Raw genomic sequence first — 16,796 nt, forward strand, 5'->3', positions numbered from 1 at the left:
CCTCTGGGGAGTTGCTGCTGTAGGTAACCACAATCCCTCTCTATGTCTCTACAAATCTCTGCTTATTTCCTCTGGGGCGTTACTGCTGTAGGTGACCACAATCCCTCTCTATGTCTCTACAAATCTCGCTGCTTATTTCCTCTGGGGAGTTGCTGTTGTAGCTGACCACAATCCTTTCTGTCTCTACAAATCTCTCTCTCTTATTTCCTCTGGGGAGTTGCTGCTGGGGCTGACCACAATCCCTTTCTATGTTTCTACAAATCTTCTCTGCTTATTTCCTCTGGGGAGTTACTGATGTAGCTGACCACAATCCCTCTCTACGTCTCTACAAATCTCTCTGCTTATTTCCTCTGGGGCGTTACTGTTGTAGCTGACCACAATACCTCTCTATGTCTCTACAAATCTCTCCACTTATTTGCTCTTGGGAGTTACTGCTGTAGCTGACCACAATTCCTCTCTATGTCTCTATAAATATCTCTGCTTATTTCCTCTGGGGCATTACTGCTGTAGGTGACCACATTGCCTCTCTATGTTTCTACAAATCTCTCCGCTTATTTCCTCTGCGGCGTTGTTGCTATAGCTGACCACAATCTCTCTCTGTGTCTCTACAAATCTCTCTGCTTATTTCCTCTGGGGTGTTACTGCTGTAGCGGACCACATTGACTCTCTATGTTTCTACAAATCTCTGCTTATTTCCTCTGGGGAGTTGCTGTTGTAGCGGACCACACTACCTCTCTATGTCTCTACAAATCTTCTCTGCGTATTTCCTCTGGGGAGTTGCTGTTGTAGCTGACCACAATCCCTCTCTATGTCTGTACAAATCTCTGCTTACTTCCTCTGGGGAGTTGCTGCTGTAGGTAACCACAATCCCTCTCTATGTCTCTACAAATCTCTCTCTCTTATTTCCTCTGGGGAGTTGCTGCTGTAGGTAACCACAATCCCTCTCTATGTCTCTACAAATCTCTCTCTCTTATTTCCTCTGGGGAGTTGCTGCTGTAGGTAACCACAATCCCTCTCTATGTTTCTACAAATCTCTCTGCTTATTTCCTCTGGGGAGTTGCTGCTGTGGCTGACCACAATCTCTCTATGTCTCTACAAATCTCTCTGCTTATTTCCTCTGGGGCGTTACTGCTGTAGCGGACCACATGGCCTCTCTATGTTTCTACAAATCTCTCTGCTTAATTCCTCTGGGGAGTTGCTGCTATAGCTGACCACAATCCCTCTCTATGTCTTTACAAATCTCTCTGCTTATTTCCTCTGGGGAGTTGCTGATGTAGCTGACCACAATCCCTCTCTGTGTTTCTACAAATCTCTCCGCTTAATTCCTCTGGGGAGTTGCTGCTATAGGTGACCACAATCCCTCTCTATGTCTCTACAAATCTCTCTGCTTATTTCCTCTAGGGAGTTGCTGATGTAGCTGACCACAATCCCTCTCTATGTTTCTACAAATCTCTCCGCTTAATTCCTCTGGGGAGTTGCTGTTGTAGCTGACCACAATCCCTCTCTATGTTTCTACAAATCTCTCCGCTTATTTCCTCTGGGGCGTTACTGCTGTAGCTGACCACAATCCCTCTCTATGTTTCTACAAATCTCTCTGCTTATTTCCTCTGGGGCGTTACTGCTGTAGCTGACCACAATCCCTCTCTATGTCTCTACAAATCTCTGTTTATTTCCTCTGGGGTGTTACTGCTGTAGCTGACCACATTCCTTCTCTATGTCTCTACAAATCTCTCTGCTTATTTCATCTGGGGAGTTGCTGCTGTAGCTGGCCACAATCCCTGTCTATGTCTCTACAAATCTCTGCTTGTTTCCTCTGGGGCGTTACTGCTGTAGGTGACCACATTGCCTGTCTATGTCTCTACAAATCTCTCTGTTTATTTCCTCTGGGGAGTTTCTGTTGTAGCTGACCACAATCCTCTCTATGTCTCTACAAATCTCTCTCTCTTATTTCCTCTGGGGAGTTACTGCTGTAGCTGACCACAATCTCTCTCTATGTCTCTACAAATCTCTCTGCTTATTTCCTCTGAGGCGTTACTGCTGTAGCTGACCACAATCCTTCTCTATGTCTCTACAAATCTCTCTGCTTATTTCCTCTGGGGCGTTACTCCTGTAGCAGACCACATGGCCTCTCTATGTCTCTACAAATCTCTCTGCTTATTTCCTCTGGGGGCGTTACTGCTGTAGCGGACCACATTGCCTCTCTATGTCTCTACAAATCTCTCTGCTTATTTCATCTGGGGAGTTGCTGCTGTAGCTGACCACAATCCCTCTCTATGTCTCTACAAAGCTCTGCTTATTTCCTCTGGGGTGTTACTGCTGTAGCTGACCACAATCCCTCTCTATGTCTCTACAAAGCTCTGCTTCTTTCCTCTGGGGCGTTACTGCTGTAGCTGACCACAATCCCTTTCTGTCTCTACAAATCTCTCTGCTTATGGGGCATTACTGCTGTAGGTGACCACAATCTCTCTCTATGTCTCTACAAAGCCCTGCTTATTTCCTCTGGGACGTTACTGCTGTAGGTGACCACATGGCCTCTCTATGTCTCTACAAATCTCTCTGCTTATTTCCTCTGGGGCGTTACTGCTGTAGCGGACCACATGGCCTCTCTATGTCTCTACAAATCTCTCTGCTTATTTCCTCTGGGGGCGTTACTGCTGTAGCGGACCACATTGCCTCTCTATGTCTCTACAAATCTCTCTGCTTATTTCCTCTGGGGGCGTTACTGCTGTAGCGGACCACATTGCCTCTCTATGTCTCTACAAATCTTCTCTGCTTATTTCCTCTGGGGCATTACTGCTGTAGCGGACCACATTGCCTCTCTATGTCTCTACAAATCTCTCTGCTTATTTCCTCTGGGGCGTTACTGCTGTAGTGGACCACATTGCCTCTCTATGTCTCTACAAATCTCTCTGCTTATTTCCTCTGGGGGCGTTACTGCTGTAGCAGGCCACATTGCCTCTCTATGTCTCTACAAATCTTCTCTGCTCATTTCCTCTGGGGCGTTACTGCTGTAGCGGACCACATTGCCTCTCTAAGCTGCTAAAGATCTCCGGTACTCCATGGTCATCAGCATCGGAATTGGATAACACGAAGAGCTAACTTTCATTGACTGCAACTCTTTTTTTCCACCATGGAGAGTGAATCTGTAGATGCTACAAAATCAGCCCAACGGTAATCCCGATTCTTTGTTCATAAACAAAGTCATGTGATGGATACGTCGGAGGGCACATGAGAATCACTTGGCTTTGTTGTTGCTATGTCCTTCTTAACAAAGCCATGTCACACTACAGCAAGGATCTGATGTGGGTTTGTTTATAAAGAAAGCCATGTCCCAGGGCGCTGGGGCACCAAGGGCACTGCACCCTCTCCTAGGTCTCATGACAAGAGCTGCTGATCTAATTTAGAGTCACTTGGGTTTGTGATTCTCTGCCATCCTAAATATTTTGGAGAACTTCAATTATATGCCTACAGGAGCAAATCACGGGAACTTAATGTTGGGCCCTCACTTATGGGAGGCGCTAATTCTCTAAGTCCTGTTCTGTTGCTTTACAACTGTGGTGACTTCAAGCAGAATGCAAGGGGGGGGGGGAACATGTAAAAAAAATAAAAATGGTGGAATGTAAGGAAGAGGCCGGTGGACTCCACCTTAAAGCAGGCTTTTATGGACTAAGAGAACATGAAAGCTACATAGAAGTATGTTATGACTTCCAACCTCCATGAATAGGGTCCTTCAGCTGGGGCAGAAAAAGTAGTCATTATGACAAGGTCCCCTTAGTGTCCCATCACTCCTCATATCATGTCCATCTCACAGATGTAGTTGTACGGACGGGAGCAGTGGTCATCGTTCCATCGGCCATCCCCGTGCAGGTGGGCGCAGTCTTCTCCTCCACCAAGTCCATGACCATAAAACTCGTCAGGCTGTCCTGGGATCCAATTCCTAAAGTACAAACACAAATGAGAATCTCTACCTTGAAGGGCTCACGGGGGTCATAGTCAACTATAAGACAAACACAAATGAGAATCTCCACCCTGAAGGGGTCACAGCGTCATGGTCACCTATAAGACAAACACATCTCCACCCTGCGGGAATCACAGCGCCATGGTCACTAATGGTCACTAATAAGACAAACACATGAGCATCTCCACAATAAAGGGCCTACAGTGCCACTAAAAGGATGAAAAAATGGGCATCTCCACCTTGAAGGACTCACAGTGCCATGGCCACCTATAAGACAAACACAAATGAGAATCTCCACCCTGAAGGACCTACAGCGTCATGGTCACCTATAAGACAAATACAAATGAGAATTTCCACCCTGAAGGACCTACAGCGTCATGGTCACCTATAAGACAAATACAAATGAGAATCTCCACCCTGAAGGACCTACAGCGCCATGGTCACCTATAAGACAAACACAAATGAGAATTTCCACCCTGAAGGACCTACAGTGTCATGGTCACCTATAAGACAAACACAAATGAGAATCTCCACCCTGAAGGACCTACAGCATCATGGTCATCTATAAGACAAACACAAATGAGAATCTCCACCCTGAAGGACCTACAGCGTCATGGTCACCTATAAGACAAACACAAATGAGAATCTCCACCCTGAAGGACCTACAGCATCATGGTCACCTATAAGACAAACACAAATGAGAATCTCTACCTTGAAGGGCTCACGGGGTCATAGTCAACTATAAGACAAACACAAATGAGAATCTCCACCCTGAAGGACCTACAGCATCATGGTCACCTATAAGACAAACACATCTCCACCCTGCGGGAATCACAGCGCCATGGTCACTAATGGTCACTAATAAGACAAACACATGAGCATCTCCACAATAAAGGGCCTACAGTGCCACTAAAAGGATGAAAAAATGGGCATCTCCACCTTGAAGGACTCACAGTGCCATGGTCACCTATAAGACAAACACAAATGAGAATCTCCACCCTGAAGGACCTACAGCGTCATGGTCACCTATGAGACAAATACAAATAAGAATCTCCACCCTGAAGGACCTACACCGCCATGGTCATCTATAAGACAAACATAAATGAGAATCTCCACCCTGAACGACCTACAGCGTCATGGTCATCTATAAGACAAACATAAATGAGAATCTCCACCCTGAAGGACCTACACCGCCATGGTCATCTATAAGACAAACATAAATGAGAATCTCCACCCTGAACGACCTACAGCGTCATGGTCATCTATAAGACAAACACATGACCTGAAAGACCTACAGCTCCATGGTCACCTGTAGGACAAATATATGAGCATCTCCACCCTGAAGGACCTACACGGTCATGGTCACCTATGAGACAAACACATCTCCACCCTGAAGGACCTACACGGTCATGGTCACCTATGAGACAAACACATCTCCACCCTGAGGGAATCACAGCGCCATGGTCACTAATGGTCACTAATAAGACAAACATATGAGCATCTCCACTCTAAAGGACCTACAGTGCCACGGTACCTATAAGACAAACAAATGAGCATCTCCACCCCGAAGGACATACAGGGCCAAGGCCACCATCTTTATAAGAGCTCCTGGTGATAGTCACTGTTTTCCTGTGTTTGATGGGCGTTTGGAACACAGCTCAAACCCAGGTCAGTGAAATATCATGGTCTTCAATTGACTAGTATTTATCATTTTGGAGGATGAGTTGGACCTGCTTTGGAAGCATCATGTCTTACTGAGGTGAGTTTGAACTGCAGGCAAAGCAGGCCAAATGCTATCTTTCCTTGTCAAGCATTGTGTTTAGTTTAGAAGATGTCATGTTGGCTGGGGTCACAAAGAGCATTGTGGGGGTTCCATACTCACTTTGGTGTAGAATCATAATCAGTTCCGTCCACCCATTTCCAGTGTCCTGACACGTCCGTCAGTCCAATCCAGGTGTACTTTCCCTTTGATATCCCAAACACGAAGTTCTAAAAGACACCATCAATACTGTAACCACATTGTATCCATGGAAACTCTTTTACCAGACAGTTTATGAAGCTTTCATCCTTAGTGAAACCCTCCCATCTCTTTTATGCTCTTAGCATCCCCTCTGAATGGCCAATGTCCCCTTCCAATGGGGGCTGACCATTAATGTGGAGGACACAGACTCCCAAGTTCTAGGTGAATAAATTCCATGGAATGTCTCCAACAGCTAAAAGCTATAAAAACTGGACTGGTTTAGTTTATATGCATCATGAATTAGGGACGAGGTATAAACCAATCCGACGAGAGTGAAAAGCCTTCACAAAATGACAAGAGAGCATCATCTGAAGGACAAGAAAAGACCATTCTACCACCAGTGGAAGGGGTCCATTACGGAAGGGCCTGTGGCGGTAGCTTTGGGTTGGGCCGATGAGTACGCTTTTACATCAGTTTTGAGACGCATCTGATATTACTGAGAATTTACTGATAGGTGTGAATCATCGAACCATTTAAAAGTTTAGGAACCCTCCTAGCTTTCCTAACGTCGACCTGTCCTGTAGATGCATCTAAACACTCACTGGCCTATCAAAACGACAGACCATATCTTCAATCTTTTTCTTGCACTCTATTGGCTCAATTGTCTTAGGGGGTAAGGAGTACAGGATACCCCAAAATTCTCTTCAATAAGTAGACTTCTCATAGAACTCTTTGGGCCCAGAAGGGCTACTATCTTCCAGTATCTTAAGCCCTTGTACACACGGTCGGAGAATCCGTCGGAATGTGTCCTATCGGACCGTGTCGTCGTATAATCCGACTGTGTGTGGTCTGCATCGGACTGATTCCATCGGAATATCCGTCGGACCCAATTTTACAACATGTTGGAAATATTTCCCGACCAACTGGGCCGATCGGACATACTCCGATCATGTGTAGAGAATTTTGATCGGACCAAGTGCCACGCATGCTCAGATCAAATTCCTACATCAAAGCTATTGGCTACTAGTGTGAACATAGTCCCATCGTAACGAAATTACGTCACCATGTTCTGAATGATCGGATTTTTCAACAACTTAGTCCGACCGTCTGTATGCAACAGTTTCGGACAAAATCCGACGGGCAAAATCCGACAGGCAAAATCCAACGGATTTGGTTGTCGAAATCTCCAACCATGTGAACAAGGGCTTAAGGGGTAAGGAGTACAGGATACCCCAACATTCTCTTCAATAAGTAGACTTCTCACAGAACTCTTTGGGCCCAGAAGGGCTACTATCTTCCAGTATCCTAAGACCTCTGCCACGGGCCAGCTGTAGGGCTCTTTAGGTCTCTGCCACAGGCCAGTGTAAATTCTGTAGGTACGGATGGACGGCTACCTTTCAATTTCTTTGGCCTCTGCCACAGGCCATGATCAGGGCTGCTGTTAGAAATCATGGGGCCCCATACAGCCTACACTAATATTATTATTAGCGGACACAAACATAACAGAGAACCTGCGTAAATTAGCCCTTTTATAATAGAACAGGGAGGGGAAAGCAAAAACAGGAACAATGCCCTGTGTCTCTCCCTGCAGCAGCTAAAAGCTGGTGGGAGGGAGAGAAACCAGCTTTTATCTGCTGCAGAGAGCCGCACAGGGCATCTTTCTGTAATTGCTCCTCGTATCGACAACACTGATTCGTCTTGCTGTTCGGGCCCCTCTGTGTGCCGGGGCCCCCTACAGGAGGACTCGTGGTCCCACCCTATCAGCAGCCCTGGCCATGATAGAACTCTTTAGGCCTCTGCCTCAGGCCAGTTGGAGACACCAAAGGCCCATACTGTATATAGGCAGCTATGAAAACAAAGACCCTTTCCCAGCTCCGGCTTCATCCTCCAAGCAAAGGGCCTGGGAGGCAAAGATGACCTCTCTGATGCCACCCCTTCCCTAGACAGTAGCCTGGATCCTGCTGTACTCACCTCCTCACCAACAGAGCTGACAAGGATCCTTCTGGAGCCTCATACTCCCAAGGGAGTGAAAGTACTGACTACAGGGTCTCTCCAAATATGAATCCTCTTTCCCAGATCCCATCATTGCCATAAACCCCTCAGTGATTGTCTAAGGCAGTGATGGTGAACCTCGGCACCCCAGATGTTTTGGAACTCCATTTCCCATGATGCTCACCTACAGTGCTGAGTTCATGAGCATCATGGGAAATGTAGTTCCAAAACATCTGGGGTGCCGAGGTTTTCCATCACTGGTCTAAGGAATTAGGCGGAATAAATATCAATAACCCCACATGCGTTGTATCTTCATTCTTCGCAATCTGCTAGAGAATAGAAGCAATCAACGTGCTGGGTCTACAAGTCTACAACTAGCTATAAATGTTCAATTTGGGTACGGACATTTCCGTTTTAGGCAATGTCCTTACCGATGCATTTGAGATCCTCCTGACCCGCATTTGACCTGCTTGAAGCTGCTTTTGTATTCCCATTGGCTTGTATGGGCAGAGAAGCAGCTATGATACATAGAAAACCCCAAAGAGTGGTTAAGCCACTGACGGCCAACTTACAGTACAAAATCTATATACAGGTGCATCTCAAAAAACGAGACTATCGTCAAAAAGTTAATTTATTACAGTAATCCAAATAAAAAAGCCGCCTACTTTGGACTTAATAGAACACAGAGGACCAACACCAGCAGATGACACGGCTCCCCGAATAATCACTGACTGTATAAACCTCACACTGGACCTCATGCAGCTTGGATTCTGTGCCTCTCCACTCCTCCTCCAGACTTGATTTCCAAATGAAATGCAACATTTTCCACATTCCGTGATGATTTGGGGAGCCGTGTCATCTGCTGGTGGCGGTCCGCTGTGTTTTTTATCAAGTCAGCGCAGCCCTCTAGCAGGAAATCCTAGAGCACTTCCTGTTTCCCTCTGCTGACCAGCTTTATGGAGAGTAGGGATGAGCCGAACACCCTCTGGTTCCGCACCGGAACATGCGAAAAGGCAAAAAATGTGTGTGAACATTCGAACACCATTAAAGTCTATGGGCCACGAACATGAAAAATCAAAAGTGCTAATTTTAAAGGCTTATACGCAAGTTATTGCCATAAAAAGTGTTTGGGGACCCGGGCCCTGCCCCAGGGGACATGTATTAATGCAAAAAAAAAGTTTTAAAAACTTCAATTTTTTCAGGTCCCACCCTATGTGAATGGGTACCGGGTACATTGTACCCCTACCCGTTCACCAAAAAAAGTGTCAAAAAGTAAAAGCGTCAGGAGAAAAAGTGCCCCGCGATGTCCATCCATCTCCAATCATGACCCAAAAAATAGGGGGGAAAAAAAAGCTCTGTCTCGATGGGGGGGTGTCCAGGCCAACTGCTGTGTCTTGGCTGTGACAGCTGTTATATAGGCAAGGATGGGGCCACCCGGTGACGTAAACGGGTGACCCCTGCCCCCCTCTGATGTCACATGACATCAGAAGGGAGTGGGGTCAACCGGTTATGTCACCGGGTGGCCCTGCCCTTGCCTATATAGTTATATAGTTAGTAAGGTTGAATATCCAGGATTATAAAACACCTTTTAAAAAAAATGTATAGCCAATTGGCCAGCGAATCTGCCTGTAGGCTATTTTCTCTTTCTCATTTATTTTAGGAAGTGGTAAAAATACCACATCATGGCCACTAGATGGTGCTGAGGAGTAGAGGAAATACCCAAGTCTTTGTAGCTAGAGATACAATGCAACAACTCTATAGACTGCTAGAGGGAATTACACATAGTCACTAATTCTCTCTAGTGTTCTCCAGAATTGTTACTCTTGTTACATATTTCCTATGCTCCCCAGCACCATCTACTGTCCATAATATGGTATTTTACTACTATCCACACAAAAAAAGAACATTCGTTCAGAAGAGAAAATAGACTAAACAACATTTATTTCGCTCAATTCACAAAGAATGGACGAATGGCTATGCGAAAGAGAGAGATCTCGCGGTTGGAAACTCGCTGGATCTATGAGCTCAAATGTTGTACCCCCTTTGGGTTAAATGTTTTTGTGTAAAAAAAAAAAATAGACCCTTTTGTGACCAGTTTATAAAGGAGATGCAAGAGTGTAAATTGTGCCCCTGAGAATCTCCAAGATCCACCAAACATCCCTCACCAGCCACCAACCTGCTCCTCTTCCGTGTTGATGACCAGCAGATGGGCATCTTTGTCCTCGCAGAACTTCTTTGATTCGCTCCATGGCTTCCCAACTAAAGGCAAGAAGTAACAGCTGGACTGGAAGGTGCTCCATCCCGATGGACAGGTGAAGTCAATGGACCCTACAGGTGGGAAAGAACAAGGTCAGCCCCAACGGAGGGAGTGGCCGGAAAGAAGGCGGTCAGGTGGAGAGTTGAAAAATCAGAGAATCAAGAAAAAAAAAACGGGTGCCCCAGTCTATGACAGGAATTTTTTACATCATGAAGATCTCGAAACTGATCTTTTCTGTCAAAATATGAAAGGGTTAGATCCTCTGTCAAAAGCAGGCATGTAATAGACCAAGACCAAGACCACAGCTCAAAACTTGAAAAAGGCTTTTTTCCTTGTCGAAAATGTGCCATTTGTTATGTTAACAAAAGCAGAGATAGAAAACTGTCAATTTAAGTCACTGCTAAATTGTATGATATCAATACTTTTCTAACTTGTACGACTAAAAACGTGGTTTATTTATTGATTTGTCCATGCGGTCTACAATACTTGGCTGCACTATGCAAGCCATGAACGTTAGGATGAAGGAACATCCGGTCAATATTATCATAATATAAATCCAGCTGGAACCACTTTCATAGCCATAGATCGATTTACACCTCATTGGTGAGGGAGTATGACAAAGAGAGAGATCTCGCGGTTGGAAACTCGCTGGATCTATGACCTCAAATGTTGTACCCCCTTTGGTTTAAATGTTGACTGTGATGTGAACAGTTTTATTAACAATTTCTGATCCAGTCAATAGTATTATTTCTCTGCTCCTTATCCTTATCCGATCTATCTGGGTTTATCTGCATTAGCAGTTTCTCTGGTCTGCCACTTGATGGCCCTCTTAGCCCTTGTACATACGTTCAGAGATTCCGACAACCAAATCCGTCGGATTTTGTCCGAAACTGTTGCATACACACGGTCGGACAAAGTTGTCGGAAAATCCGATCTTTCAGAACGTGATGACGTAATTTCGTTACGATGGGACTATGTTCAGGCTAGTAGCCAATAGCTTTGATGTAGGAATTTGATCTGAGCATGCGTGGCACTTTGTCCGATCGGAAATTCTCTACACATGATCGGAGTATGTCCGATCGGAGCATTTTGTCGGAAAATATTTCCGGCAAGTTGGAAAATTTGGTCCGACGGATATTCCGATGGAAATAGTCCGATGGAGACCACACATAGTCGGAATATCCGACAAAACGCTCCGATCGGACACATTCCGTCGGAATCTCCGATCGTGTGTACAAGGGCTTACTAGTATTGGTCTAAACATCATTTTAAATATTGTTTTTACTGATTGTTCCCTAAGTAGCCTCCTATAAGAATATACTATCTACCTTTAAGGACACAATTAAGTGTGTTTTATGTTTATTCAATGCCCGTATTATATTCATGTTTTTAAAATGTTTGCAAATATATATGACACTCACGTAGCGCCGTCCGGTCACTTGTCACATCTGGTCTGTGCTTCTCTGGAGTGTTGTCATCTATACGAGACCGCTCGAAGGTGGAGCTCACTTTTGGCTGACGCACCCCCACAGAGGTTTGTCCTTCCATGATGAGTGTCACTAGCCATTTAGATGAAAGGGCGTGTTAGGCGATGGAGCATAAACACGTGCGTGTTGAGCTCCACTGAACTCACTTTTGGTTGACGCGCCCCCACGGAGGTTTGTCCTTCCATGATGAGCGTCACTAGCCATTTAGATGAAAGGGCGTGTTAGGCGGTGGAGTGCAAGCCCGGTATGTGTTGCGCTCCACTGACCTCACTTCCGGCTTACACGCCCCCAAGGAAGTTTGTCCTTCCGTGATGAGCGTCACTAGCCATTTAGATGAAAGGGCGTGTTAGGCGATGGAGCGTAAACACGTGCGTGTTGAGCTCCACTGAACTCAATTTTGGCTGACGCGCCCCCACGGAGGTTTGTCCTTCCATGATGAGCGTCACTAGCCATTTAGATGAAAGGGCGTTTTAGGCGGTGAAGCACAAGCGCGGTGCGTGTTGCGCTCCATTGACCTCTCTTCCGGGTGACGTGTCATTCCCGGGTTTTTATTCTTCCGGGATGGGTGTCACTAGCCATTTAGATGAAAAAGGACGTGTTAGGCGGTGAAGCACAAGCGCGGTGCGTGTTGCGCTCCACTGACCTCACTTCCGGCTTACGCGTCCCAAGGTAGTTTGTCCTTCCGTGATAAGCGTCACTAGCCATTTAGATGAAAGGGCGTGTTAGGCGGTGAAGCACAAGCGCGGTGCGTGTTGCGCTCCCCTGACCTCACTTCCGGCTGACGCATCATCCCGGGGGTTCGTTCTTCCGGGATGGGGGTCATTGGTTATTTGGAGAAAAGGGTGTGCTGGTGTCTAATAGCCACTCCTCTGAGGAAATCCTGCTGGATGGAACACGTCAGGCGGGCTGACACTAGCACGCTGAGAGCCGCGGCCATTTGAACATCACGATGTTCTCGTTCCTGTACTAAACTGTAAATTACTACTAATACAATTTTATTTATACTACTTTATGGGCTTCACTATTGGCTGCGTTATCATTTCATTGGGTATTGCGGGTCGCCTGGGTGAATGTTATTACATCCCACATGAGAGCTCAAAGAAGTTTTTGCTGTATGAAAATGTCAGACGATTAGCCGCAAATTCTGGTTGGGATTCCACCTAAAGCTGAAGAACGGAGCTGTGGTCTTGGTCTTGGTCTATTACGTGTCTGCTTTGTTCATCTGTCTGGTAAGCAGATTGGATTTCCACGTGGTGCGGTGTGCTTTCTTATACACATTGAAGCTGGTCCCTTCTTGGATTTACTTCTCATTTAGCACCACATGTGAACTTTTTGTATCTGTTCTGGTGACAACTGTCTAAGCTCGGATCTCTCCTCCCCCTCTGGAGACGACTTGTTCTAACCATTCCATAGACTGTACAAAACTTTTATTGTTCTCCATTGACTGATGTACATCCATGACTGGGTTCCTCCGGGGGACCTCTCTGTGGTCACACCATGTGTGGTCGGCTTAGTTTGGATCTTTTTCTCCCCCAGTGACTCAGAAATCTGTTCATTTCGTAAACTCACCATTCACCTGCAGCTTCTTCACCTGATCGGAGAGTCTCCGGAGGGTGTTGAGAGCCCTATTCACAGTACTCTGCAGGGTGCCTGAAATAGGAAAGAGAGGATGGCTAGAAATCTTCTCCCACCAACCTACCATCCCTGACACCTACCGTCCCCGACATCTACCGTCCCCGACATCTACCGTCCCCGACATCTACCGTCCCCGACATCTACCGTCCCCGACATCTACCGTCCCTGACATCTACCATCCCCGACACCTACCATCCCCGACACCTACCGTCCCCGACATCTACCGTCCCCGACATCTACCGTCCCCGACATCTACCGTCCCCGACATCTACCATCCCCGACATCTACCATCCCCGACATCTACCATCCCCGACATCTACCGTCCCCGACATCTACCGTCCCCGACATCTACCGTCCCCGACATCTACCGTCCCCGACATCTACCATCCCCGACATCTACCGTCCCCGACACCTACCGTCCCCGACATCTACCGTCCCCGACATCTACCGTCCCCGACATCTACCGTCCCCGACATCTACCGTCCCCGACATCTACCGTCCCCGACACCTACCGTCCCCGACACCTACCATCCCCGACATCTACCGTCCCCGACATCTACCGTCCCCGACATCTACCGTCCCCGACATCTACCGTCCCCGACATCTACCATCCCTGACACCTACCGTCCCCGACATCTACCATCCCCGACATCTACCATCCCCGACACCTACCATCCCCGACATCTACCATCGACATCTACCATCCCCGACATCTACCATCCCCGACATCTACCATCCCCGACATCTACCGTCCCCGACATCTACCGTCCCCGACATCTACCATCCCCGACATCTACCGTCCCCGACACCTACCGTCCCCGACACCTACCATCCCCGACATCTACCATCCCCGACATCTACCGTCCCCGACATCTACCGTCCCCGACATCTACCGTCCCCGACACCTACCGTCCCCGACATCTACCATCCCCGACATCTACCATCCCCGACACCTACCATCCCCGACATCTACCATCGACATCTACCATCCCCGACATCTACCATCCCCGACATCTACCATCCCCGACATCTACCGTCCCCGACATCTACCGTCCCCGACATCTACCGTCCCCGACATCTACCGTCCCCGACATCTACCATCCCCGACATCTACCATCCCCGACACCTACCATCCCCGACATCTACCATCGACATCTACCATCCCCGACATCTACCATCCCCGACATCTACCATCCCCGACATCTACCGTCCCCGACATCTACCGTCCCCGACATCTACCGTCCCCGACATCTACCATCCCCGACATCTACCGTCCCCGACATCTACCATCCCCGACATCTACCGTCCCCGACATCTACCGTCCCCGACATCTACCGTCCCCGACATCTACCGTCCCCGACATCTACTACCGTCCCCGACACCTACCGTCCCCGACACCTACCATCCCCGACATCTACCATCCCCGACATCTACCGTCCCCGACATCTACCGTCCCCGACATCTACCGTCCCTGACACCTACCGTCCCCGACATCTACCGTCCCCGACATCTACCGTCCCCGACACCTACCGTCCCCGACATCTACCATCCCCGACATCTACCGACCCCGACATCTACCATCCCTGACACCTACCGTCCCCGACACCTACCATCCCCGACATCTACCATCCCTGACATCTACCATCCCTGACATCTACCGTCCCCGACATCTACCGTCCCCGACATCTACCATCCCTGACACCTACCGTCCCCGACACCTACCATCCCCGACATCTACCATCCCTGACATCTACCATCCCTGACATCTACCATCCCTGACATCTACCATCCCCGACATCTACCATCCCTGACACCTACCATCCCTGACACCTACCATCCCTGACATCTACCATCCCTGACATCTACCGTCCCTGACATCTACCATCCCTGACATCTACCATCCCCGACATCTACCGTCCCCGACACCTACCATCCCCGACATCTACCATCCCTGACATCTACCGTCCCCGACATCTACCATCCCCGACATCTACTGTCCCTGACATCTACAATCCCTGACATCTACCGTCCCCGACATCTACCGTCCCCGACATCTACCATCCCTGACACCTACCGTTCCCGACACCTACCATCCCTGACATCTACCGTCCCTGACATCTACCGTCCCTGACACCTACCATCCCCGACACCTACCATCCCCGACATCTACCATCCCCGACACCTACCGTCCCCGACATCTACCGTCCCCGACATCTACCGTCCCCGACATCTACCATCCCCGACATCTACCGTCCCCGACACCTACCGTCCCCGACATCTACCATCCCCGACACCTACCGTCCCCGACATCTACCATCCCCGACATCTACCATCCCCGACATCTACCATCCCTGACATCTACCGTCCCCGACATATACCGTCCCCGACATCTACCGTCCCTGACATCTACTGTCCCCGACATCTACCGTCCCCGACATCTACCGTCCCCGACATCTACCGTCCCCGACATCTACCGTCCCCGACATCTACCGTCCCCGACACCTACCGTCCCTGACACCTACCGTCCCCGACATCTACCGTCCCCGACATCTACCGTCCCCGACACCTACCGTCCCTGACATCTACCATCCCCGACATCTACCGACCCCGACATCTACCGTCCCTGACACCTACCGTCCCCGACACCTACCATCCCCGACATCTACCATCCCTGACATCTACCGTCCCCGACATCTACCGTCCCTGACATCTACCGTCCCCGACATCTACCGTCCCCGACACCTACCGTCCCCGACACCTACCATCCCCGACATCTACCATCCCTGACATCTACCATCCTTGACATCTACCATCCCTGACATCTACCATCCCCGACATCTACCATCCCTGACACCTACCATCCCTGACACCTACCATCCCTGACATCTACCGTCCCTGACATCTACCGTCCCTGACATCTACCGTCCCCGACACCTACCGTCCCCGACATCTACCGTCCCCGACATCTACCGTCCCTGACACCTACCGTCCCCGACATCTACCATCCCCGACATCTACCGACCCCGACATCTACCATCCCTGACACCTACCGTCCCCGACACCTACCATCCCCGACATCTACCATCCCTGACATCTACCATCCCTGACATCTACCGTCCCCGATATCTACCGTCCCCGACATCTACCGTCCCTGACACCTACCGTCCCCGACACCTACCATCCCCGACATCTACCATCCCTGACATCTACCATCCCTGACATCTACCATCCCCGACATCTACCATCCCTGACACCTACCATCCCTGACACCTACCATCCCTGACATCTACCATCCCTGACATCTACCGTCCCTGACATCTACCATCCCTGACATCTACCATCTCCGACATCTACCGTCCCCGACACCTACCATCCCCGACATCTACCATCCCCGACATCTACCGTCCCCGACATCTACCGTCCCTGACATCTACCATCCCCGACATCTACCGTCCCTGACACCTACCATCCCTGACACCTACCGTCCCCGACACCTACCATCCCCGA

General features: G+C 48.6%; 1 protein-coding gene across 1 annotated transcript in view; it reads right to left on the reverse strand.

Moving 5' to 3' along the window:
- Nucleotides 1-3,640: 3,640 nt before the first annotated feature.
- LOC143962425 (asialoglycoprotein receptor 1-like) overlaps nt 3,641-16,796 on the reverse strand; it is a 41,380-nt gene continuing 28,224 nt past the window's right edge. The window contains exons 6-9 of the mRNA XM_077471702.1: nt 13,224-13,304; nt 10,087-10,238; nt 5,841-5,947; nt 3,641-3,937 (exon numbers count right to left, since the gene is read on the reverse strand). Coding sequence (XP_077327828.1) covers nt 3,790-3,937; nt 5,841-5,947; nt 10,087-10,238; nt 13,224-13,304 — 488 coding nt within the window. The 3' untranslated portion in view covers nt 3,641-3,789. The remainder of the gene's footprint in view (nt 3,938-5,840; nt 5,948-10,086; nt 10,239-13,223; nt 13,305-16,796) is intronic.

The sequence above is a fragment of the Lithobates pipiens genome, unplaced genomic scaffold (genome assembly GCF_037356315.1).
Source record: "Lithobates pipiens isolate NorthernLeopardFrog02 unplaced genomic scaffold, aLitPip1_a1.2 Scaffold_8, whole genome shotgun sequence".
NCBI classification, from domain to species: domain Eukaryota; kingdom Metazoa; phylum Chordata; class Amphibia; order Anura; family Ranidae; genus Lithobates; species Lithobates pipiens.